At 42.0% G+C, this 24,625-nt stretch overlaps 1 protein-coding gene across 1 annotated transcript in view; it reads right to left on the minus strand.

Moving 5' to 3' along the window:
* The window catches only part of LOC309560049 (interleukin-13 receptor subunit alpha-1-like), a 178,599-nt gene that overhangs the window by 58,118 nt on the left and 95,856 nt on the right, over positions 1–24,625 (minus strand). The window contains exons 2-4 of the mRNA XM_082263557.1: positions 17,217–17,353; positions 12,457–12,601; positions 5,969–6,089 (exon numbers count right to left, since the gene is read on the minus strand). Coding sequence (XP_082119683.1) covers positions 5,969–6,089; positions 12,457–12,601; positions 17,217–17,353 — 403 coding nt within the window. The remainder of the gene's footprint in view (positions 1–5,968; positions 6,090–12,456; positions 12,602–17,216; positions 17,354–24,625) is intronic.

Genomic DNA, 24,625 nt, shown 5'->3' on the forward strand with positions numbered 1-24,625 from the left:
CCCATAAGTGCAGTTGAAGCTGGTGTGGTGGCTAGCACGAGTAGTGGCCCGCAGCCACCGCGTATTCGAAGACAGGCCTATAGTGCCTGGTTGTTGGTGTCAGTGCCAGGGCTGGTCTGAGTACTTCAAAAACTGCTGATCTACTGGGATTTTTTGCGCATAACCATCTCTAGGGTTTACAGAGAATGGTCCAAAAAAGGGAAAATATCTAGTGAGTGGCAGTTGTGTGGACGAAAATGCCTTGTTGATGTCAGAGGTCAGATGAGAATGACTGGTTTGAGATGATAGAAAGGTAACAGTAACTCAAATAACCACTCGTTACAACCAAGATATGCAGAATACCATCTCTGAACGCACAACACATCAAACCTTGAAGCAGAAGGGCTACAGCAGCAGAAGATCACGCCAGGTGCCACTCCTGTCAGCTAAGAACAAGAAACTGAGGCTAAAGTTTGTACAGGCTTACCAAAATGTGACATTAGAAGATTGGAAAAAGGTTGCCTGGTCTGACAAGTCTCAATGTCATCTGTGACATTCAAATGGTAGAATCAGAATTCAGCATAAACAACATAAAAGCATGGATCCATCCTGCCTTTTATCAACGGTTCAAGCTGGTGGTGGTGTAATTGTATGAGGGATATTTTCCTGGCACACTTGGGCCCCTTATTACCCATTAAGCATTGTTTAAACGCCACAGCCTACCTGACTATTGATCCTGACCATGTCTATTCCTTTATGACTACAGTGTACCCCTCTTCAGGATAGTGCACCATGTCAAAAAGCTCAGATCATCTCACCAATGGTTTCCTGAACATGACAATGAGTTCACTGTACTACAATGGCCTCCACAGTCACCAGATCTCAATTCATTAGAGCACATTTGGGATGTGGTGGATTGGGGAATTCGTATCATGGATGTGCAGCCAACAAATCTGCAGCAACTGCATGATGCCACCATGTCAATATGGACCACAATCTGTGAGGAATGTTTCCAACACCATGTTGAATCTCTTCCACAAAGAATTAAGGTAGTTCTGAAGGCAAAAGGGGGTCCAACCCGGTACTAGCAAGGTGTACCTAATAAGCGGGCCGCTGAGTGTATATTGTACATGCACATCAGTCCCTGCCCTCAAGGAGCTTACAATCTAAGATCCCCCACATGTATATGTGAACATACTAGGACCAATTTAGACAGGAGCCAATTTTTCCAACCAGCATGTCTTTGGAGTGTGGGAGGAAACCCACACAAGCGAAGAAGAACATGCAAACTCTAGGCAGGTAGTGCCATTATTGGGATTTAAACTGATGGCCTTAGTGCTGCTAGGCATTACGTGTCACCTCATCCTAGCTGGAACACTGACATTGCTGATGAACAGCCTAAGGATGAAACACTAATTGACTGCTTTAGAAGTCTCTGACAACAACTCTGTAAATGTAAATGTGGCAGTGTTTGTACTTAACCACTTTAAGACCGGAAGAATTTGCCCCCTTTCTGACCTGGCCCTATTTTGCGATTCGGCACTGCATTACTTTAACGGACAATTGCGCAGTCGTGCGACGCTGTACCCAAACAAAAATGTATGTCCTGTTTTTCCCCACAAAAGGGCTTTCTTTTGGTGGTATTTTATCACCTGTGAAATTTTTGTGCTATAAACAAAAAAAGAGCGTCAATTATGAAAAAGAAAAAACAATATTTTTCACATTCTGCTATATAACATTCTCAAAAAGAAAAATTTAAAAATCAAAATTTTTTAACGTTTTAGGCCAATTTGTTTTCTGCTACATATTTTTGGTAAAAAAAATTGCAATAAGCCGTATTTTGATTGGTTTGCGCAAAAAGTTATCGCGTCTATTAACGGGAAATATTTATGTAATTTTTATTGTTTTTTTTTTTTTTACTAGTAATGGCGGCGATCTACGATTTTTAGCGGGACTGCTACATTGCGGCGGACAGATCGGACCCCTAACTGACATTTTTGACACTTTTGGGGGTACCAGTGACATTACTACAATAATCAGTGCTAAAAATATGCACTGTTACTGTAATAATGACACTGGCAGGGAAGGGGTTAATACTGTGGGTGATCAAGGGGTTAAATGTATGCCTCATGCTTACTGACGTGTGGTGGGGGGGGGGGTGGAGTTTCTGTGACAGACACAGAGATCGCAGTTTCAGCTATGCTGAATCTGCTGATCTCTTCCTGTCTGTCACTGAGAAGATCCGCCTGCTTTGTTTACATAAGCAGGCAGGTCTTCTCACCATTTCCCCAAGGATCGGGGGAGGAAGGCGGCATTCTGAGCCGCTCCTCCCCCAGCCAGACTCCAGCCGTGTCTAAACCGCCGGAATCACTAGGAGCCCAGTGACGTAGGTCTACATCGCTGGACCCAGGGGAGCCAACCTGCCGCAGTAATATTACTGTTGGCGGTCGGAAGGCGGTTAAATAAGGAATACTGATAAAAGTGTGGTATTAAAGTTGAGCAACTGATGGTGTCAACAAAGTATTATGAAGAAACCCTTGTTACTAATTCCAGGACCCTGCATTCACATATATTCTGGAATGCAATAGTTTTAGTAAATATAAACTTCTAAATACCTTTTCTCATTAGCAATATATAGCAGTCCTGTGACTTCTATTAGTGTCCGGTTGAACAATGGTTAAAGCTTGTAGAAGGAGTTTCCATTCTCCTCTGACTGTCCTATGAGGCTGCAGGACCCCTGACCCTCTTCTGGACAGTGCTGATTGGCCCTGTGCTGATCACATGCACCCTCCCAAAAAAAAAAAAAACTCTCTATCTTTTTACTGATGCATGTTTTTGAACTACTGATCACTGACCTATATTCAACTTACTTTTGGTTCTAGATGCTGTTTTTATTCTGTTCTGATTTTGTGCAACGTTTCTATACATTCTTTGTTGTGGCATCAATGTTATTGCTGTATACAATATTTTTTGTTGGACAGTATTGAAGTCCCCTGAGTGTGAATTCTGTACCTTTTTCTGTTTGATTTAATAAAGAATTTAAAGAAAAAAAAAACTCTCTATCAATATACACCAAACTGAGCATGTGCAGAGTGCCTCCAAGGCTCTATACTATCAGGAGATGGATTTGGGACAGGGATAGATGGGAAGGATCAGAGAAGACAGGATCAAACAGTCTTATTACACAATGTGGAGAATTAACCCCTTAGTTTCCACAGTTAGTATAACAGGCATACTTTACTATATATACAGACTTATTTTACTGTTGTGGGTTTAGTAACACTTTAAATTAGCTCAGGAGAAATATATGGAATGTCATGTGGGTACAGAAAAAAACACTACCTCAAATGATTTACACTTCTTTTTTGGCCTGAGTACCCGAAGATGTTTCTAAATTCTGTGTTACTATGCCATTGGGACTTTATGGGGTGCCATGAACATTTCAGCACCTAATGAGGGATCTTTTGGATGGGCATACGGAGTATGCTGCTGCATATCTTGGTGATGTGATGGTGTACAGTTCCACTTGGGAACACATGCAACATCTGGATGCCATCCTGTCCAGTAATAAATCTTTAGGACTTACTGTCAACCCCTTAGGGCTCTTTCACACGGGCGCTCCGTATGTCCATATTTCATCCCATTTTTTTGCGGATGAAAAACTGACATAATGCATGTCAATGGGATTGCGGATGTCAGCGGATGACCTTCCGCTGACATCCGATTTGCGTCCTTTCAGTTCTGTTCTGTTTTTTGGAACGGAACAGAACCCTATTTTTCTTCCGTTTAGAAAACGGAAAGGATGCAAGATCGGATGTCAGCAGTGTCATCCGCTGACATCCGCAATCCCATAGACATACATTATGTCCGTATATCATCCGCAAACGGATGGGATGATATGCGGACATACGGAGCGGATGTCACAAGTGTCATCCGTGTCCGTGAAAAAAAAAAAAGTGCCGCAGCGGAATAAAAATATCGGAGCGGCCGTGTGAAAGAGCCCTTAAAGTGTACGTTTGCGCATCTTGGGCAATGGTGAAGTAAAAACTGAAATGCAAAGATCAGAATGATTACCGATTCTAAGATCCCTACCACAAAAATGGTGTTCGTTCTTTTCCAGGTTTCCATCTGGATATTACAGAAGGTTTATCCACAATTGTAGCACCACCAACTGAGCTCACCAAAAAAGCAATCAAGTATTATGGATATAAAATGGGAAAATCTTTCACTAAAATTAACTAAATTGACCCTATTCTGAAAAACTGATTTTTCAAAGCCTTTTATTGTCCAAACAAATGCTTCTGGAGTTGGTTTAGAAGCTGTTCTAAGCCAGGAATTTAAAGGCGAGGACCACCCAGTGCTCTATATAAACAGATTTTTTCCCCCAGAGAAACAAAATGCAATCCTAGAGAAAAAATGTCTGAATATAGAGAAGGCCTCAGAGTCTCTAAGATACCAACTTTTAGGACAGGAGTATCTACTGATAACAGATCCACTTCTGTGACCCCCTATATTTCAGAGTTTAATAGAGTATGTTCAATATTTCAGAGTTTAATAGACTAGCATAAAATAGAGTATGTTACCCCAATATTTCAGGATTCTGATATGTGTCTTTGTGACCATGCACTTATGCTAAAACAAAGTATCCTGCTCTGTTTGCATTGCTTCCTTTGTGTGAACTACCTAGTGATCCTGCAGTCACCCTACTTTCCTATTTCAAACTGACCATGCCAGGGCATGGAAGCATATCCCTCCCAATGTAGTCAGTATGCTTCTTTGCCTACAGCTTGCCTGTTCTACAGTAACCAGACTTTGGCTGAAATGGCCCCCTGCACAGCTCCTTAATGGGAAGATCAGTGTACAGCTGTCCCTCTGCCTCCTGCTGGCATGCATTTTAGTTTGAGATTTTTTTTTTTTTTTAAGATATAAATTAATTATTATTTTTATTTCTTATTTTTATGAACTTTTTTCAACTTTGCAACTACACTGTGTTTTTGCAAATTTAGCTTAGCATTTTTTATTTTGTAGATATGAATTAGTAATTTGTATTTAAGCACTTTTGGCACTTTTGTATTTTTGCACACCATTTGAGATCACCAGATTGACAGCACATTTTTTCTTATGGTTATATTACTTTAAGGGACTCTGTATTCAGGATCTCATTAAGTTCAGCAGTCTAACTCCATTAGTGGCTGAGTGCGAGTTCTGAATTTTTTATAAACAAAACATTATATATTTTCTGAAAGCAGAGACCCTGGAGAAAAAAATGTGGTAGTTCCAATTTTTTATGTCACACAATATTTGTGCAACTGTTTATCAAGTGCAAAATTTTAGGTCAAAATAAATTAAAGTTAATTTTAGGTCACAAAAACGCAATATATTACCCAATTCTTTGTTAAAATGTAAAAGATGGGGTTGTGCCGAGTAAATAGATACCCAATATGTCAAGCTACTGTATATATTATGTGATATAAATGTATTTTCTTAAGACACTATTACCACTGCTGTTTTAAAAACAAAACGAGATAAGCTACTCTTCAAGGGATGTGCACGCTGAATTGGTTGAACTGTATTCTGATTGGTTGTGGATCAGTCAGAAGTCAGAATTAAGCAGTTACACCCCTTACAGACTAATCACTAAATGCCGAAGTGGGAGAGATGCTCAGAGAGCTGCCACTGCTGTATAAGGATCTGCTGTCAGCGTCGAGTGGCTGATCCAGTTTATATATGGGAGCTGGAGGATATATTACTACATTACAGTACTTTAGTCATGGAGCGTGGTGGGCATGGGAACTCTACCCCCATTAATGATTAGGTAGTATCAGTAGAGCACCAATTTACTTTCTCTTGCGCCACCACTGTTAATGCGCATGTACATGTTATTTCTGATTCTTCTGATCCCTGCTGTGTAGTGTCACTGTGTTCTCATCTTCTGCTACCACCTGCCATGTGTTCAAGTACTCTATCTACAAATCTTCGGTTTACGAACCAGTAAAAGATCCGGTAAGTTGTGTTGGGTGGTGTATTTGGGCCAGGTTGCCAAGTGCACTTCACATGTTCCTGATAATGCCAAACACAGTGGAAATTGTTCACAGCTGTTCGTTCATCACCTAGAAAAGAAGCAAATTTTAATTTTTGCATGAATTCAGCATTGTCAAAATGTATTAATTTGCATAAGCCAAGCTGTATGATGTCACATTTTGTACATAGAAAAATTAGGACATGTTTATTCTTTGATAACCCCACAAAACTGACACCGTACTAACTGGCTAAGGTCTCGTTTACACTAGTGGCAAGGACTGGTGGTGGTATTTGACAGGTGGTGGGGTGGCAATCTATCCCTTTCCCACCACCTGTATTAACCCCCTAAATATCGTACTACCATACCGCATGCCTTGCAAGCTGTTATGGGATCACCTTCAGTAGGTGCAATTGCCTGCTGAATGTGACAGGGGGTATAATTCTTGCCACAGTCATGAAGCAAAGCATCATGACTGCGACATGTGTACACCTCTTGTGAGGGGGGGGGGGGTGCGTCTCAGCTACATGCCTTTGCTGCCTCCCAACCGCAAGTGTAAACAAGCCTTAAAGCGTATTGGAGTCAGTTTCTCCAATACTTGAAGAAAGCAATCTTACACAAGCTCCACCCACTCACTTTATAATTCCCATTCGACTCTCTGATAGGGCTAATGACACTTCCTGCTCTGCCATGTTGGACTCAGGAGCGGGGGAAAATTTTATGGATATTGGATTTGCTCAAGACCATCATATTGAATTGAGGAATAAATCCTCACCTGTAGATATGGAGACTGTTGACGGTTCCCCCCTATCCTCCGGGCCAGTTACCCATGAGACTGCTCCTCTCAGTCTGTTTTTTGAGCCTGATCACCAGGAGACCATATGTTTTCAGTTGATTTCATCACCAAAGTTTCCTATCATTCTAGGTATTCCCTGGTTCTCTATTCATAACCCCTCTGTCAATTGGGAAACACGCTTTTTTAACTTTTGCCTCCGAGTACTGTAAAGACATTGTCAACCTGATTCCTCCCATGTCCAGAATCTCCGGGTGGAGGAACACATGGTTCCTGGATATGAAGGCCTGCCACCCCAATACAGAGAATTTCATGATGTTTGTGATAAGAAGAATGCTGATCAGCTACCCCCACATCACCCTTATGACTGTCCTATTGAACTTTTACCTGGGGCAGAGATTCCTTTTGGCCGCCTCTATTCTATGTCTGAACCTAAATTAAAGGTGTTAAGGGAGTGGTTGGATGAAAACTTGGCAAAGGGGTTCATAAGACACTCAACCGCTCCTGCTGGGGCAGCTCTCTTCTTTGTTGAGAAGAAGGATAAGACATTGAGACCATGCGTTGATTATAGGGAATTAAATAATATCACTATCAAGTATCGCTATCCCCTCCCACTAATCCCTGAGCTTTTGGAAAGACTTTGTTCTGCAAAGATCTTTACTAAATTGGATTTACGGGGTGCATATAACCTCATTCGCATTCGTAAGGGTGATGAATGGAAGGCTTTCAGAACCAGATATGGACATTTCGAGTCTTTGGTCATGCCTTTCGGTCTTTGCAATGCTCCAGCAAACTTTCAACACTTTATTAATGATGTGCTGCGAGATCTATTGGATCAATTTGCTTATTTAGATGATATTCCTATCTTTTCAGATTCTCTACAGGAACATCGCAAACACGTATCCATTATTTTCGAGCGGCTGAGGAAGAATCGGCTGTACATCAAATTGGAGAAATGCGAATTTGAACAGACCCAGATTCAGTTCCTGGGGTACATAATCTCCCCTGAAGGGTTGAGCATGGACCCTGATAAGATTAAAGCAGTGGTGGAGTGTCCTGCTCCTTGGAATGTTAAAGAGATTCAACGATTTCTTGGATTTGCCAACTTCTACAGAAAGTTTATAAGGGACTTTTCCAAGATGGTTGCACCAATTACCCAGTTAACCAAGAAGGGACAGCTCTTCACATGGGCACCAGAGGCACAAGTTGCTTTCAGTAAACTGAAGACACTCTTTACCTCTGCACCAATTCTAGTACACCCTGACCCTGAACTGCCCTTTGTTGTAGAAGTAGATGCCTCCGATTCTGCTGTTGGAGCAATCCTTTCTCAGCGTATAGGTGAAAAGATGCAGCTTCATCCCTGGGCTTACTTTCCCCGGTTGATGTCCTCTACTGAAAGGAACTTTGACATTGGGAATAAAGAATTGCTGGCTATAAAGGAAGCTTTCTCTGAATGGAGGCATCTGTTGGAAGGGGCTGAGCATTTAGTGACTGTTCTTACCGATCATCGGAACTTAGAGTTCATCGGTTCTGTAAAGAGACTGTCCTCACGACAAGCACGCTGGTCTTTATTCTTCTCCAGATTTAATTTCATTGTTTCTTACAGACCTGGCTCAAGAAATGGCAAGGCTGTTGCCCTGTCACGGAGTTTGTCTGAATCCCCTCAAGGAAGCAACTCTGACTGTACCATTCTTTCTCAAAATAACATTTTAGGAGCCACTAATCCCAAAGAATTTTTGACCTTGCTTAAAGATGGCTACTCTTCTGATACCCTCCTTAAACATCCTCCCAAGAACCTGAGTCTCACCTTCAGAAATCGCTTTTGGATTCAGAACCATTGCATCTATGTCCCTCAAAGTGCATGGCTAGAAGTTCTCAGACTGGTTCATGATTCTAAGCTTGCAGGACATTTCGGGGCCTTTAAAACTGCTGAACAGTTGTCTCGTTTTTTCTGGGGGCCTAGTTACAATAAAGATGTAAAGAACTATGTTGCTTCTTGTCCAACTTGTGCACGTCATAAGACACTCCGATCTTCCCCTGTGGGATTGCTTGAACCGCTTCCAATTCCATCACGGCCTTGGGAATCAATTTCCACGGATTTTGTGGTTGAACTCCCTCCTTCGAAGGAAATGACCACCATCTTGGTAGTGGTTGACCGCCTCACCAAGATGGCTCACTTCATCCCAACTGAGGGGGTACCCAATGCGGAACTAACTGCAGAATTAATGATCCCGGAAGTATTTAAACTACATGCGATCCTGGATGATGTGGTCTCAGATAGGGGAGTTCAATTTACTTCCAAATTCTGGAGAAGTTTCTGCATGTCCCTGGGTGTCACAGTCAATCTTTCCTCTGCCTTTCATTCTCAATCCAATGACCAAACGGAAAGAACAAAATCAGACTTTGGAACAATATCTTCGCTGTTTTGTTAGCTATTTCCAGGATGATTGGGTGGATTATCTTCCAACAGCGGAACTTGCCTACAATAATTCTAAGCACAGCTCCACATCTCTTAGTCCTTTTTATGTGAATACAGGGTACCATCCAGTTTGCATTCCTGACCTCCCTATTGCTACACGAATTCCTGCTGTTAATGAGAGGTTATCTCTTTTACAGGAAACTCTCAGTAAATTGCTTAAAACATTGAAGGTGGCACAGGAGGCTTACAAGAAGACATCTGATAGACGTTGAAGAGAAATACCGTCTTTCCGTGTTGGAGACAAGGTCTGGTTATCCGCAAAGAATCTCAGGACTCAGGTACCATCTTTTAAGTTGGGGCCAAAGTATTTAGGACCTTTTCAAATCCTGGGACAAGTTAATGCAGTTACTTTCCGCTTAAAACTTCCTGACAGTATGAGAGTTTATCCTGTTTTTCATGTTTCTTTACTTAAACCCCTCCATGAAAATTCCTTCCCTGGGAGAGTCCTTCCTCCTCCCCTGCCTGTGGTTGTTGAGGTTGCAGTACCTGGTGAAATGGGAAGGATACGGACCTGAAGAAAATTCTTGGGAACCTGCTGAGCATGTCCATGCTCCTAGACTGGTTCGGGAGTTCCATCAAAGGTTTCTGCTTAAACCTGGTCCTGAGACGCCCTGTGGCCATCTTGGAAGGAGGGGCATACTGTCAGGGCCCAGATTCAAACCCAGGCCTTCGGTTCCTTCTGGCAGTGCTTCTTCTTGCTGAGCTATCCGGCAGCTGATATCTATGCATTCTAGATCTATGTGATGACCTAGACCAGTTTCCTGTCTAGTTCCTTGACCAGCCTCCTGTGAACTCTGAACCTTTGGCCACTCCTTTGAACTTCCAATTTAAGCCTGATCTGGGAACTTCCTGATGCCAGATTATTGAGCTTTTGCCAAGATCTAGCTTTGTTTGCTTCATCCTCCCGAATCTTCTACTTGTGTACCGACCTCCAGCTACGTTCCAGGACTACGCCTCTGCCTGCTGCCATTTGCTCTTCACTGATTGTGTACCAATCTTCTGCTACGACTACTCTCCTGCTTGCTACCTCACTTCGGCTGATCTCTTGTGTACCAGACCCTGCTTGTTGACCACTGTTGTGCTGCTGCTTCCTGCGACTGGACTCTGAGCCTGACCCAGTAATCGTGACAACCTGCCTAAAACTGGCCATACACTATTAGGTTTTTTCATTCAGCCAACAGACTATACAAAAAAAACGATAGATCCCTCTATCCACAAACAAGGTGGATGGTGTTACACCCCCCCCCCCTCCACCACCCCAGACATTTTACTCTGACAGCGGCACCTGCTGCTCTTAGAATACACTGATCAGCGGCTGCAGCTGCTGCTCAAGAAACATTTTTCAACTTGTCAGTTTGAAAAAAGTCGATCAAACAATCAACTTCTGTCAAGCAGGGACAGTCACAAACTGAATGAAATTCATCTGGCTTCTTCTGAACCAGCTGGACTTTGATCAATTTTTTATTGTACGATCAGCCTAACTTATCCTCGTTACCACTCTTTTTTTTTATCAAAACGATTTCTCAACAAAATAAAGCATGGCGATATGGATGGATGAGCACGTTTTCTTTGAATAATAAAAATGTATTAATTAGCATTATTAGTTTGTGGTGCTCAGATGCAGGTTCGTTTCACTTTAAAATTGAGAAAACAAGGCTTAGCTGGATTTGTGGCTAGTTGAAAACAGCTGGTCGGCACGGATCTGAGATTTCTGGTATGACAGGAAGTAAAAGGGAAATCTTTCCAAAAGGAGCAGAAACAGGAATAAAAACCCAACATGGACTCTAATACTTAAAACACTTTTCACAGCGCTGCCCTTATGATGCTGCCACAAACACAATATATACCTTGAATGGACAAAAAATAGTATGTGCTGACAAAAAAAAAAAAAATCTGAAAAAACAAATGTCCCATTATAGTCCAAACAAATACAGAGACACGCACAAAAAAATAGGATTATAATTATATATCTGGCTTGCAAAGTGTCATTGTGCTTAAGGTGCTCCAAAATATGACTTCATACGGTGCTCTAATAGAAAGTGCTTCTGTGCTGCTATTCCTGTTTCACAATAATGCATGCATTGCTCTGTGCCCAGTATCACTCACCAGATTCTTTTGACTTTGTGCTTCTTAGCAATAAAGTCTCCCAGGCTTGTGAATATTCCCCTCCCGGGTCTTTGTAGGATGAATCTCCTCCAGTCCCTTGGCCTCAACTCCTCAGGCCACATCCACCATGTATAGGAACAGAAGGTGAATGTGATCTATGTTTCAAACAATTGCCTATAGTTCTCAGCTTGGGCATTTTGTGAGCAGCTAGCAGTCTCAGGTTAACATTCATGCTCGTCAAGTGACAGCGCTGTGGTTAAGTTATCATCTCTAATCCTTAAGCATAGTACACACTAGTAGTTTTCTTTCATTCAACCCAGCAGGGCTGAACAAAAAAAAACGACAGCTCAGGAGGAGCCGCTGTACTAACTATCCAACGTTAGTACAGCGATCTCCCCTGCTGTACTTTTATGTTCTGACACAATAGCTATTGACTGAGTGCACTGATCGGACCTGATCGGCAGACTTTTTTTCGGCCATACCCCTTCGACACAGGCCTGACATTCAGGCTGTTTGTACTTCGCTTTACTCTACACAAAATAATATACATTTTTGCTGAAGTTGGACTTTAAATTATTAAACCATTAAGGACTACAAAAAGGAAAAAGAAGCGTGCATGTGACACAAAAACACCAGTGTGACATGCCAAGAATTAGATTAAAGCTAGATCTAAACTATAGACAAGTAAAATAATCATATTGCAAATGTCCATTTGAACAGATAATTATGATAAACTCTAGATAAGTAAAAACAGATATATTATGGCCAGTAGATATCTGCGCAGACATACAGCATATGTGTTTCTGTGCAGCTAGCAAACGGTTCCAGTGAATAACCTAAAATTCAGAACAGACATCTCTGTGCTCCAGAGTCTCGGAATCTGCTAGTGTGCCAGACATCAGTTACTATTGAGGACTCTGCTGGATTGAGCACAGAGACTCTGCCTTTGGACTGAACTATTTATCTGCAGTTTAAAAATAAAAGTGTAGAGAAATGTACATAAAATATGGATATGATATTGAACATTGGACAAGTAGTAGACATAATGATATGTCAAATGTGAATTTGAACAGATATTACCTGGTGCCAGCTGTACAGTCCTGTTCATTGATTCTCTTGTCATGTTGTTGCACTCAGCTTTAGCATAAAGGGAGAGTTTTACATTCGGATCAAACAAGTTCATTGTAAATACATCATATTCCCCGTGTGGTGATTTTCCTTTCCCCTAATGTAATTGCAATATAAAAAAAGGAGCTGTCAAACTCAGCAAAATAGAGTACATGCATTTTATTTTGTTACTGATTTACAAGTGAAAAATAAAAATAATAATTGATAACTAAACCCTAGAACAAAAATGCAACATATTGCAGCTTTTAGTCCTAAAATGGCCTGGGTGGCTAGGGATTTAATTTTTTTAAGCAAAGAACATGTTTAACCACTTAAGCCCCGGAGGATTTGGCTGCTAAAAGACCAGGGGGTATTTTGCGATTCGGCACTGCGTGACTTTAACGGACAATTGCGCGGTCATGCGAAGCTGTACCTAAACGAATTTGACGTCCTTTTTTTCCCACAAACAGCTTTCTTTTGGTGGTATTTGATCACCTGTGCGATTTTTTGATCATGCGCTATAAACAAAAAAAGAGCGTCAATTTTGCAAAAATAACAATATTTTTCAAATTTTTTTATATGAAATTCCCCCCAAAAAAATGTAAAAATCAAAGTTTTTTAACATTTTCAGACAATTTGTTTTATGCTACATATGTTTGGTAAAAAAAAATCGCAAAAAGCGTATTTTTATTGGTTTGCGCAAAAGTTATCGCGTTTACTAACAAAGGGAAAGATTTTTGTCATTTTTGTTGTTTTTTTTTTAACGCGTAATGGCGGCGATCTGCGATTTTTTTTGCGGTACTGCGACATTGCGGCGGACAGATCGGACCCTTGACTGATATTTTTGACACTTTTGGGGTTACCAGTGACATTTCTACAGTAATCAGTGCTATATATATGCACTGTTACTGTAAAAATACACTGGTAGTGAAGGGGTTCACTTTATTAGAGAGGGAGGGGCTGTGTGTGTCCCTAGGGGCGTGATTCTTACTGTGATTGGCTGTGGCTTGAGCTGTAGGGACACTGATCAATGGTCCTACTTTGTAGAACCGTATGATCAGTGTTTCTACACCGGGGAGAATGACAGGTGGCGTGTTTACACAAGCCGCCTGACTTTCTCCCTCTCCCCCGACGATCCGAGTAACCGGCGGACATCGGGTCCGCCGGTCACACGCGCGGGGAGGGGGTCCGTGACCGTGCGGGAGCGCGCCTCCAGCAGCGCGCACTCGCTCCCCAGAGCCTCACAGGCTAGCGACGTAGACCTACGTCGCTCTGCCTGTGAGGGGCTGACTGCCGCAGTAAATATACTGTGCGCAGTCGGCAAGCGGTTAACAAATATAGAAAATACTTGCCAAAATGTTATCTTCTTTCCTAGTTTTCTTTTGTAAATTACCAATTACCCTTCTTCATGCAATGAAGATGAAGCAATGTGGATATATTTGTAGTCCCTATCACCAGCCCAGGGTGACATCCATGGCTCCCTCCATAGATCAGTGGAGGAGTCATATAGCCACTTAGAGACAAGTGGGTTATTTGCAGGCTCACCAAGAGAAAATAATGCAAAAAAGCTTAAAAAATAAAACAAATGCAGCCACCACACCAAAGACTAGTAAGCTGCAATATCCAATGTCAGTATGAACATGAGTGGTCTTTGATCTGTGTAATGTACAGTGTATGAAGAAAGCTAAATTATATGTAATGATTTCCTATAAGGGTATGAGGATTTGCTACAGGGTTATGTGGTCTTATACACAGAACAAAATTATAAACGCAACACTTTTGTTTTTGCCCCTATTTTTCATGAGCTGAACTCAAAGATCTAAGACTTTTTCTATGTACATAAAATGCCTATTGCTCTCAAATATTGTTCACAAATCTGTCTAAATCTGTGTTAGTGAGCACTTCTCCTTTGCCGACATAATCCATCCACCTCACAGGTGTGGCATATCAAGACGCTGATTAGACAGCATGATTATTGCACAGGTGTGCCTTAGGCTGGCCACAATAAAAAGCCACTCTAAAATGTGCAGTTTTATCACACAGCACAATGTCACAGATGTCGCAAGTTTTGAGGGAGTGTGCAATTGGCATGCTGACTGCAGGAATGTCCACCAGAACTGTTGCCTGTGAATTGAATGTTCATTTCTCAACCAAAAGTCGTCTTCAAAGGCATTTTAGAGAATTTGGCAGTACATCCAACCAGCCTCAAAACTGATGACCACGTGTAACCACACCAGCCCAGGACCTCCACATCCAGCATCTTCACCTCCAGGATCATCTGAGACCAGCCACCTGGACAGCTGCTGCAACAATCAGTTTGCATAACAAAAGAATTTCTGCACAAACTGTCAGAAACCGTCTCAGGGAAGCTCATCTGCATGCTTGTTGTCCTCATCGGGGTCTCGACCTGACTGCAGTTCATTGTCGTAACTGCCTTGAGTGGGCAAATGCTCACATTCGATGGCATCTGACACTTTGGAGAGGATGAATCCCGGTTTTCGCTGTACAGGGCAAACGGCAGACAGCATGTATGGCGTTGTGTGGGTGAGAGGTTTGCTGATGTCAATGTTGTGGATCGTGTGGCCCATGGTGGCGGTAGGGTTATGGTATGGGCAGGCGTATGTTATGGACAGCGAACACAGGTGCATTTTATTGAAGGAATTTTGAATGCACAGCGATACCGTGACGAGATTCCAAGGCCCATTGTTGTGCCATTCATCCACGACCATCACCTCATGTTGCTGCATGATAATGCAAGGCCCCATGTTGCAAGGATCTGTACACAATTCCTGGAAGTTGAAAACATCCCAGTTCTTGCATGCCCAGCATACTCATCGGACATGTCACCCATTGAGCATATTTGGGATGCATATTACGACAGCATGTTCCAGGTCCTGCCATTTATCCAGCAACTTCACACAGCCATTGAAGAGGAGTGAACCAACATTTTACAGGCCACAATCAACAACCTGATCAACTCTATGCAAAGGAGATGTGTTGCAATGTGTGAGGCAAATGATGGTCACACCAGATACTGACTGGTTTTCGGACCCCCTAATAAGTAAAACTGCACATTTTAGAGTGGCCTTTATTGTGGCCAGCCTAAGGCACACCTGGGTTTTCCTAAATAGTACCACAATAGTGTATGGAAGTGTTAAAGTGAAACTCTACTGTAATATACATACACATTATTTACAGTAAGTGTGCCCATTAACTATAGCGTTTTTTCCAAGGTAAACCATATTGGCGCTGCTATCAATGACCTCTAGCCACAAGGCTAACAATGCATTACAACATCGTTTGTGATTTTTGTTTTTTATTAGTAGTTTTTCCTTATAATATGCTTTCCCTAGATTTACTGCCTTCTCCTTTCTGGAAAAGTACTGCATTTCACTGAGACACAGACATTAAAAAAACAGCCACCAGAGCCTTTAGGGTTTGCCTTGACAATCATGTGAGCACTGCTTGCTAATGGCTCCTGGCTGCAACAGAAAACAGTGGAGAAGGTACAGTAATATAGTGGGAAAGTGATGAGCACAGCATAGATAGCCATAGTGAGTGTAATGTTCTGGTACCTTTGGTACCCTAATTCCACTTTCCTTAGTGTATGCGCCCCACCATTCTCTTTTGGTAAGGTGCGCATACACCTTTAAGACCGATGCTGTCATCATTGAGCGCCGCAGGAGCGGCTATTTCAACCGCCGGCGGTCTCACTAACATTGTTCGTTCAACGCCGCATAACCTGCCTTGAAGCTCACATGCTTGCAAGCATACCTCGCTGTCGGAACCTCGCTGCTGATCCCTGTATCCCGCTACCGGATAACCCGCTCATACCGAACCTCTCTACTACTGCTTGCTACTAGTGATAAGTACCCCGCAGGGGAATCCTCCATAAACCTTCATACTAAAGCTTACACTATCTAGCTCTGCATACTAAGGACTGTTACTATCATCTGCACTATCTAGATTGCTAGCTCTTGAGCCTACTAACATCTATCCTTGCACTGGGTTAGTCTCTCCTGAATGTCATCTGCTATCCTATCATCTACTACCATACATGATTGCTAACCTATCTGCATCCTTCCTGTTACCATCTCATTCTCAAGAACATTCCTCTCAAGTGTCTGTCAACTATTGTCTCTACTTAAACCTGTCTCTTCAGCCTATCACCACTATACTACTATATACATAGATCACTCCAGGAACATCTTATTGAGTGTGTATATTTGTATGCTGAATCAGAGACTATCCACAGTGATGAGTCTTGGGAGTTGGGATTGGTATCTCAGCGTTTCTCTACATGACTACTGAGTGGAGTATTTCTGCAGCTGCAAATCCACATTGTTCAGAAAACGCAGGAGCGTTACAGTGAGCCCCCATTGGTGAGAAGAGCCTAGGTTAATGCGATGCAAACACCAACCCTGGTGCAAGTGAATAGAATGTGTTTTAATTTATATTGAGTCTGAAGACACTATGTACACAGCAGAAGCACTACCGTATACAATTTAATGAGCCCCGCATGCCGAGTATCTGTGCTAAAGGCACTGTACACAACAGAAGAATTGCCCCTCAATGAGCTCTGCTGTCTGTGTTTAAATGCTCTCTACTGTGTAAAATTGAACTACTGAAGCAGGCTCTAAATGTCCAATAAAACTTCCTTAAGGACAACATTATGTTAGACAATAGCAGTACAGTAGGACGTTTACACACAAAGGTAAATAATATCCAATTACCCCTTGATGGAGTCCATTTTTTAATGAACGTATCTCTTTGTAATAGTTTGAGCAATTTGCACTTGAAGGTGTCCATTTCCAAAAAAAAGTAAATATCCCTTTTAAACCAAATGTGATATTGTCTGGAGAGGAAACATCTGCAAAAAAAACAAACAAAATGTGAGCTGCTATTACCAATACCAATACAAGACACAGTTCATTCATACTTCATCAACAATGAAACACATACAGGAGATATGTCCTACCTTCCCTTCCTTCTAGTAAAGTTTGAGCACACCAGGCTACTCTTCTCTAGAAAATCCACAGTAGAAAAACAATTTGCCCCATTCTTTGGATCTGACTTAAGTGTACTCACACAACGTGGGCAAATTATCTTTTAACTTCTTCATTTTGGCCTTGCTGTGCCTTGTGTGACTAGCTATTATGTCTGATCCTGTTAGAGGGAAATTAAGCCCAGTCAGGCAACTGGAGGGGAGGAGTGGCACCAGCTAGTTGGTCTAGATGGGGCATGCAGTTTCTGCATAACTTTGACGCAGTGGTGGATTAAAGTGTAACGTCACTATCCCCTTGCCTATTTATTTTTACAAAAATATATATATATATATATATATAAATATATATATTTTTCATGCAGGCTTCTAGCCTATCTGGTGATGTCATGGAAGCTGCATTTCTTCCTCGGTAGCTGCAAGTGGCAGGTATTCTTCAAGGGACACTTATGTAAAGTTGTGTGAGCACTGCTCAGTTCTGGAGTACTAGGAGTCTAGCCTGCCTGATGGTTTGCCCCCCAGAGAGTGTTTCAGCAAAAGGTTGGCCTCCCATGAAATGACCAGAATGATATTAGTGATGTTCAGCTCAAAGAGAAGCAGCAATGCTGGTCGGGAGAGGGTAGAGAGGGTAAGTACAGCTTGGGAACTTTACTGCGTGAGAGGGGAACTTAAATAATTGAAAGGGGAGATCCAAATTTATTGTACTATGGGCCCTGGGCTGCTTTTATTTAATGGGTCCTCACTAGTTTATTGGGATTTCATATAACGGTATAACAGTCAGTGTACACAGACATTTTGTTTTTCTTTTCAAGCGGGTTTGTGAAACATGTGTTTAAATTTTGAATTGAATTTTATTCATCCGTATACTGTTTGCCAATTACTTATATAAATATACCCAGGAACTTGCCAGGACGTATCCCTTAATCACAAGGGTTAAGGGGTGGGAGGTAGAAGTCCTGAAATGTTTTATAATAATCCAACAGACTCTTCCTCGGTGTCAGTTTTCCTGAGTGGCGTCATCAAATGTATGGTACCACACGCTACAATTTTATAACCCACATATTATCGTGCAGGATTCAATGGCCTAAATCTGCCTGGTATCAAAACTGCTCATAAAAAAAGTTAATACTTTCAGCTAGATGCTTGTTATTAAGCTTTATTTTAATAATTTTTATGAATTGTGTATGGATTTTTAACAAATGTGAGTTTGAAAGGCCATTTTATATCAGCCTAAATGTCTTTACAGTATCAGTTAGCCCTGTGTATCATGTTTTTTTTGCATGCCAGGTATCCTTATTGGACTTTATTTTCTTGAGGTCTACAGTGTGTAGGCAGGTCCAGTTAGCTTTCCCATCTGTAGATAGCCTAATGTTATTGTTAAGTAGGGAAGTCTCATAAGGGAATTGGCCCCTTAGAGCTTCCATACAATGCCTTGAGAGAGGAAAGTTTTGTGAGATTTCTTGCAGCCATCTTGGGTAAGGAAACCTTTCAAATAAGGGACCCCATGTCATTTTGGCACACTTTTGGTAAATGTATGATAGGCAAAGAAACTCGCTTTAGAGGGACAGTATTTAACACAGGGTCAGGTTCCAAATGAGGTTGGATAACTCAGGGAAGAATCCTTCTTCATAGTGTACTTTCATATAAGCAAGTGCAAAGGTGTGGAGCTGGTACAGACTGCCAAAACATCTACAGTCTTTTCCAAGAAAAGTGGGACACTGCCACTGGTAATGGAAGTCTTCCAGTAATACCTCCTGTAAAATTCAAAGACTGTATGTTTGATTGCATATACCAGTGTTGAAGATCAGTTATCTGCATGGTTATTAGACTGTGCCAATGCATATTACATAGTTATATATAGTTACATAGTTTGTGTGGTTGAAAAAAGACATCAGTCCATCCAGTTCAACCTATGATGTGTGTGTTTGCTGTTAACCGTACATTGTATACCCCTTTATGTTGTGGTCTTTAAGGTGCCCATCGAATAGTTTTTTGAAACTATCGTTGCTCCCTGCTGATACCACTGCTTTTGGAAGAGAATTCCACATCCTTACTGCTCTGACAGTAAAGAACCCATTACGTATTTTAAGGTTAAACCGTTTTTCCTCTAGTTTTAGTGAGTGGCCACGTGTCTTATTGTATTCCCTTTCTCTGAAAAGTTTGTTCCTTATGCTAGGGTCCTCACCAGTACAGTATTTGTACATTGACACCATATCCCCTCTCAGGCGTCTCTTCTCCAGAGAGAATAAGTTCAATGCTTGTAGTCTTTCCTAATAGTTGATGTCCTCCATTCCCCTAATTATTTTAGTTGCTCTTCTCTGGATTCTCTCCAGTTCCAGCACATCCTTTCTGAGGACCGGTGCCCAGAACTGGACGGAATACTCCAGATGTGGCCAGACCAGAGTCCTGTAGAGTGGGAGAATAATCTATTTCTGGAGTGAATCCCCTTTTTTATACATGCCAGTATTTTGTTGGCTTTGCTTGCAGCAGCTTGGCATTGCATGCCACTGCCAAGCCTGTTGTCCACTAGTTCCCCCAGGTCCTTTTCCATCTTAGATTCACCCAGAGGTTCCCCCCCTAGTGAGTAGCTTGCTTTCGTGTTTCTGACGCCCAAGTGCATATCTTTAAATTTTTCAACATTAAACCTCATCTGCCATTTAGTTGCCCACCCCATTATTTTGTTCAGGTCCGCTTGTAAGATTTCCACATCCTGCATAGAAGATATTGGCATGCTTAGTTTAGTATTATCCTCAAATACCAAGATTGTGCTGGATATCCCCTCCTCTAGGTCGTTTATGAATAAATTAAACAGGATTGGCCCCAGGACAGAACCTTGGGCGGACCCCCCTTTCCACACCCGCCCAATCCGAGTGCTCCCCATTTATCACCACCCTCTGGACTCTCCCCTGGAGCCAGTTCTCTATCCAGGTACTCACCCTATGGTCCATACCTACGTACCTTAGTTTGTACAGTAAGCGTTTGTGGGGGACGGTGTCAAATGCCTTTGCAAAGTCCAGATACACCACATCTACAGGCCTTCCTTTGTCTAGATGGCAACTCACTTCATCGTAGAAGGTTAATACATTGGTCTGGCAAGAACGATTTTTAATGAATCCATGCTGATTACTACTAATAATACCGTTTTCATTACCAAAGTCTTGTATATAGTCCCTTAACATCCCCTCCAAAATCTTGCAGACTATAGATGTTAGGCTGACAGGTCTATAGTTACCCGGGATATATCTCGGCCCTTTTTTAAATATTGGTGCCACGTTGGCTTTTTTCCAATCAGCTGGCACCATACCCATCTGTAGACTATCCTTAAAGATCAAGAATAATGGTCTGGCTATCACCTGGCTGAGTTTCTTAAGTACCCTCGGGTGCAAACCATCTGGTCCCGGTGATATATTTATGTTAAGTTTATCTTCTGTTAACCATGGGGGTACTTCCTGAGGTGTATTATTTAATTTATCATTACAAGCTGGGTTAGTGTAGCCCCCCCCCCCCCCCCCGATTCTTTTGTGAAGACTGAAGAGAAGAAATTATTTAACACTTTCGCCTTCTCTCTGTCCTCTGTGGCCAGCTTCCCTTTGTCATCTTTTATGGGGCCAATGTGTTCTGGCCTCGCTTTCTTACTATTTATATACTTAAAGAATTTCTTGGGGTTTTTTTACTCTCTTCCGCTATATGTCTCTCGTGTTCTATTTTAGCCGCCTTGATTTCACCTTTACATTTCTTTGTAATGCTTGAATGCACTCTTTGTAATGCTTGAATGCTGCCAATGACCCCTCAGCCTTGTATTTTTTTGAAGGCCTTTTTTTTAGTATTAATATGCATTTTTATGTTGGAGTTTAGCCACCCAGGGTTTACTTTTGCTCTTTTAAATGTATTCCCCTTTGGAATGCACTGGCCAATCCCTTTGTTTAGCATGCTCTTGAAGCACTCCCATTTTTCCTCCGTGTTCTTTGTTCCCAGGGTTCTATCCCATTTGATATTTTCTAGCAAAGAGCGCAGTTTAGGGAAATTGGCTCTTTTGAAATTCAGTGTCCTTATATTACCCTTGTTTCCTTTTACTATGATTAATACTGAAACTAATTGACCTATGGTCACTGTTTCCTAAGTTGCCCCGTATTTCTATATCCGTGAGCAGGTCTGTATTGTTGGTAATCAGTAGGTCTAGTACCGCATTGTTTCTTGTCGGTGCGTTCACCATCTGACCCATGAAATTGTCCTGCAAAAAATTTAGGAACTGCCGAGCCTTGGATGAGTGTGCGGTTCCTTCTGCCCAGTCTATATCTGGATAATTAAAGTCCCCCATTATAATGGAATTTCCCATCCTTGCTGCCAATTCAATCTGTGAAAGGAGGTCCGCCTCCCCCTCCTCCCTCCGGTTGGGGGGTCTATAGCATATGCCCAAAATTACTTTTCCCATAGTACCTTCCCTTTGAAGTTCTACCCATAGGGATTCTACCTCATCCATAGCTCCATTACTAATATCATCCCTCATATTTACCTGTACATTGTTCTTAATATACAGACATACCCCTCCACCTTTTTTACCTTCTCTATCTTTGCGATAAAGGGAATACCCCTGAATGGTCGCCAGCCAATCATGAGAGCTGTCAAACCAAGTCTCTGTAATCCCCACAAAATCTAAGTTCTCCTTATACATCAGCAGCTCCGGCTCTCCCATCTTTTGGCCAGGCTTCTAGCATTGGTATACAAAATGTTGTCCGGTTGCATACTACATCCTCGTTTGATGTTGTTTTTAGGCTGCTCTTGCGATTATTTCCCCATACCCACCTTGGATTTAGGAAGACATCTGTACCCTATCACTGTGTGCGACTATTCCCTCCCAATACAAGGTACCTAGGATAGGCCCCCCACCTTGAAGTGTGGCAAAACTGGAATGCTATTAATACATTTATGATGGGCTAATGCCAGTTCCCTGGGTATCAGTATGATTATGTAATTGCTTATAAAACTTGTATATTTTTACTGCTAACAGACCTGATGACATGATTCTAATCAACTACTAAAAGACTGTAGTGTGTTGTTTCAGATATCCCAATAAAACATTTAATTCCTTTTTTAAAGATTTAGCTATTGACAGCTGTGAAGGTTTTACTGAGTACGATTTATGGTCCTGCTTCCCTTACTGGAATTTTTGACACTACTCCATTTTGGGGATGCTCATTACTGTCACAAGATTGTTTGATTAAAGAAAAATACAGAGACTAATTGCTGGTCACTTTCTGAAAGAACATTTTAAAGATTTGTGAAACTTTGTTTTAGCATCTTTATGACCCCTTTGGAGTCCAGCACCCCAGGCAGCCTCCAGTTGTGTCCATATTATAATCTTCCACTGTCCTAATGATTCAGAAAGACTGCCCCATTGCAGTCTACAGCAAGCAGGCAGACAGACCAGGATGAAGTAAAGCTGCTCAGACTGACTGTCAAAAGGCTGCACTGCTACCTAGGGGACTTCAGAAAGTCTTTCACGATCTAGTAATAAAGAAATTATATAAAAGTTGAACTAAAGATAAATTTAGTAGACTGAATTTGGACAGTAGGAAGGTTTTCCTAGATTACATTAGAAGTCAATTGCATAATTTTATTAGACATCTGGAGTTGCAATCCAAAAATGGTCTGAAATCTCACAAATTAGATTATTGTCTTTCAATGCAGTGAACTTTCTGTAAAGAATGGTAATCTTGCAGCTGGCAGCTTGTGTTATATATTCCAGAAAGTCTCGCTGCTGGGAAATGTAGGAGTATGTAAAACGTGCTGAACTGCACATACAAACTGAGCTCTGTATTCCCTGGGGATGAATTTTTTGTGTTGTGCTCTGTTAGGACAGCAAAAACACAGCAAAAAAAACCTCAACTAGTATCCAACTCACCAGAAATGCTTTATATTTAGGTTTGTTGCAGTTCTGGCCATGTGTTGTGAAGCCAAAAATACTGCTTAATACAAATATAAAGTGCATAAATGAGTTTCAGCATAAAGCCCAATTTCAGGAAACTTGAAATGGATCCCTTGCAGTAGGGCTGCACTCACACTGCAAGGGTTAATTGCTCACTTAGGCTTACACACTAAGTTTTTTTTTTTTCATTCAACCCAGTGGGCTGAATTAATAAAAACTGAAGAGCTCGGGAGGAGATACTGTACTAACAATCCAATGTTAGTACAGTGATCTCCCCCCTCTGAGCTATTGTGCTGTGACAGGGGTGCTTCCTCCCTGCCCGATATGGACCCTGCATTGTTCATGTTGACATCAGAATCTTAGACCAATGGAGTATGGGGGAGACCAGGCTGCCGTCTATCAGCGTAGAAGAGCTAAGGATCAGGTAAGTAAATCATCTTTAACATGTTCCCTAGATCTAGATGTGCAATCAGGGCAGCCATCAGAAATTTTGGGGCCCCTTACACAGCTTTAGGCCTGGGCCCCCCCGGGGCCTGACCACCAACATTCCCCATGGCCTGCCAACTGGCCGTCCCACCAAATCCGCATCCCTTTCCACAATGTATCCCTATCCCCACCCAGAATTATCCGCATCCCTTTCCACAATGTATCCCCATCCCCGACCAGAATTATCCGCATCACTTTCCACAATGTATCCCCATCCCCGACTAGAATTATCTGCATTCCTTTCCACAATGTATCCCCTTCCCTGCCTAGAATTAACCGCATCCCTTTCCAAAATCAATGTATCCCCTTCCCTGCACAGAATTATCTGCATCCCTTTCCACAATGTATAGCCTGGTATAGCCTTTCCATAATGTATCCCCATCCCCGAACAGAATTATCCGCATCCCTTTCCACAATGAATCCCTATCCCCGCACAGAATTATCTGCATCCCTTTCCACAATGTATCCCCATACCGCACAGAATTATCCGCATCCCTTTCCACAATGTATCCCCATCCCCACACAGAATTATCCACATCCCTTTCCACAATGTATCCCTTTTCCTGCACAGAATTTCCGCATCCCTTTCCACAATGTATCCCTGTTCTCGCACAGAATTATCCTCATCCCTTTCCACAATGAATCCCTTTTCCCGCACAGAATTATCCGCATCCCTTTCCACAATGTATCCCTTTTCCCGCACAGAATTATCTGCATCCCTTTCCACA

This window comes from Pelophylax lessonae (genome assembly GCF_965119305.1).
Source record: "Pelophylax lessonae genome assembly, chromosome: 7".
Classification (NCBI taxonomy): Eukaryota; Metazoa; Chordata; class Amphibia; order Anura; family Ranidae; genus Pelophylax; species Pelophylax lessonae.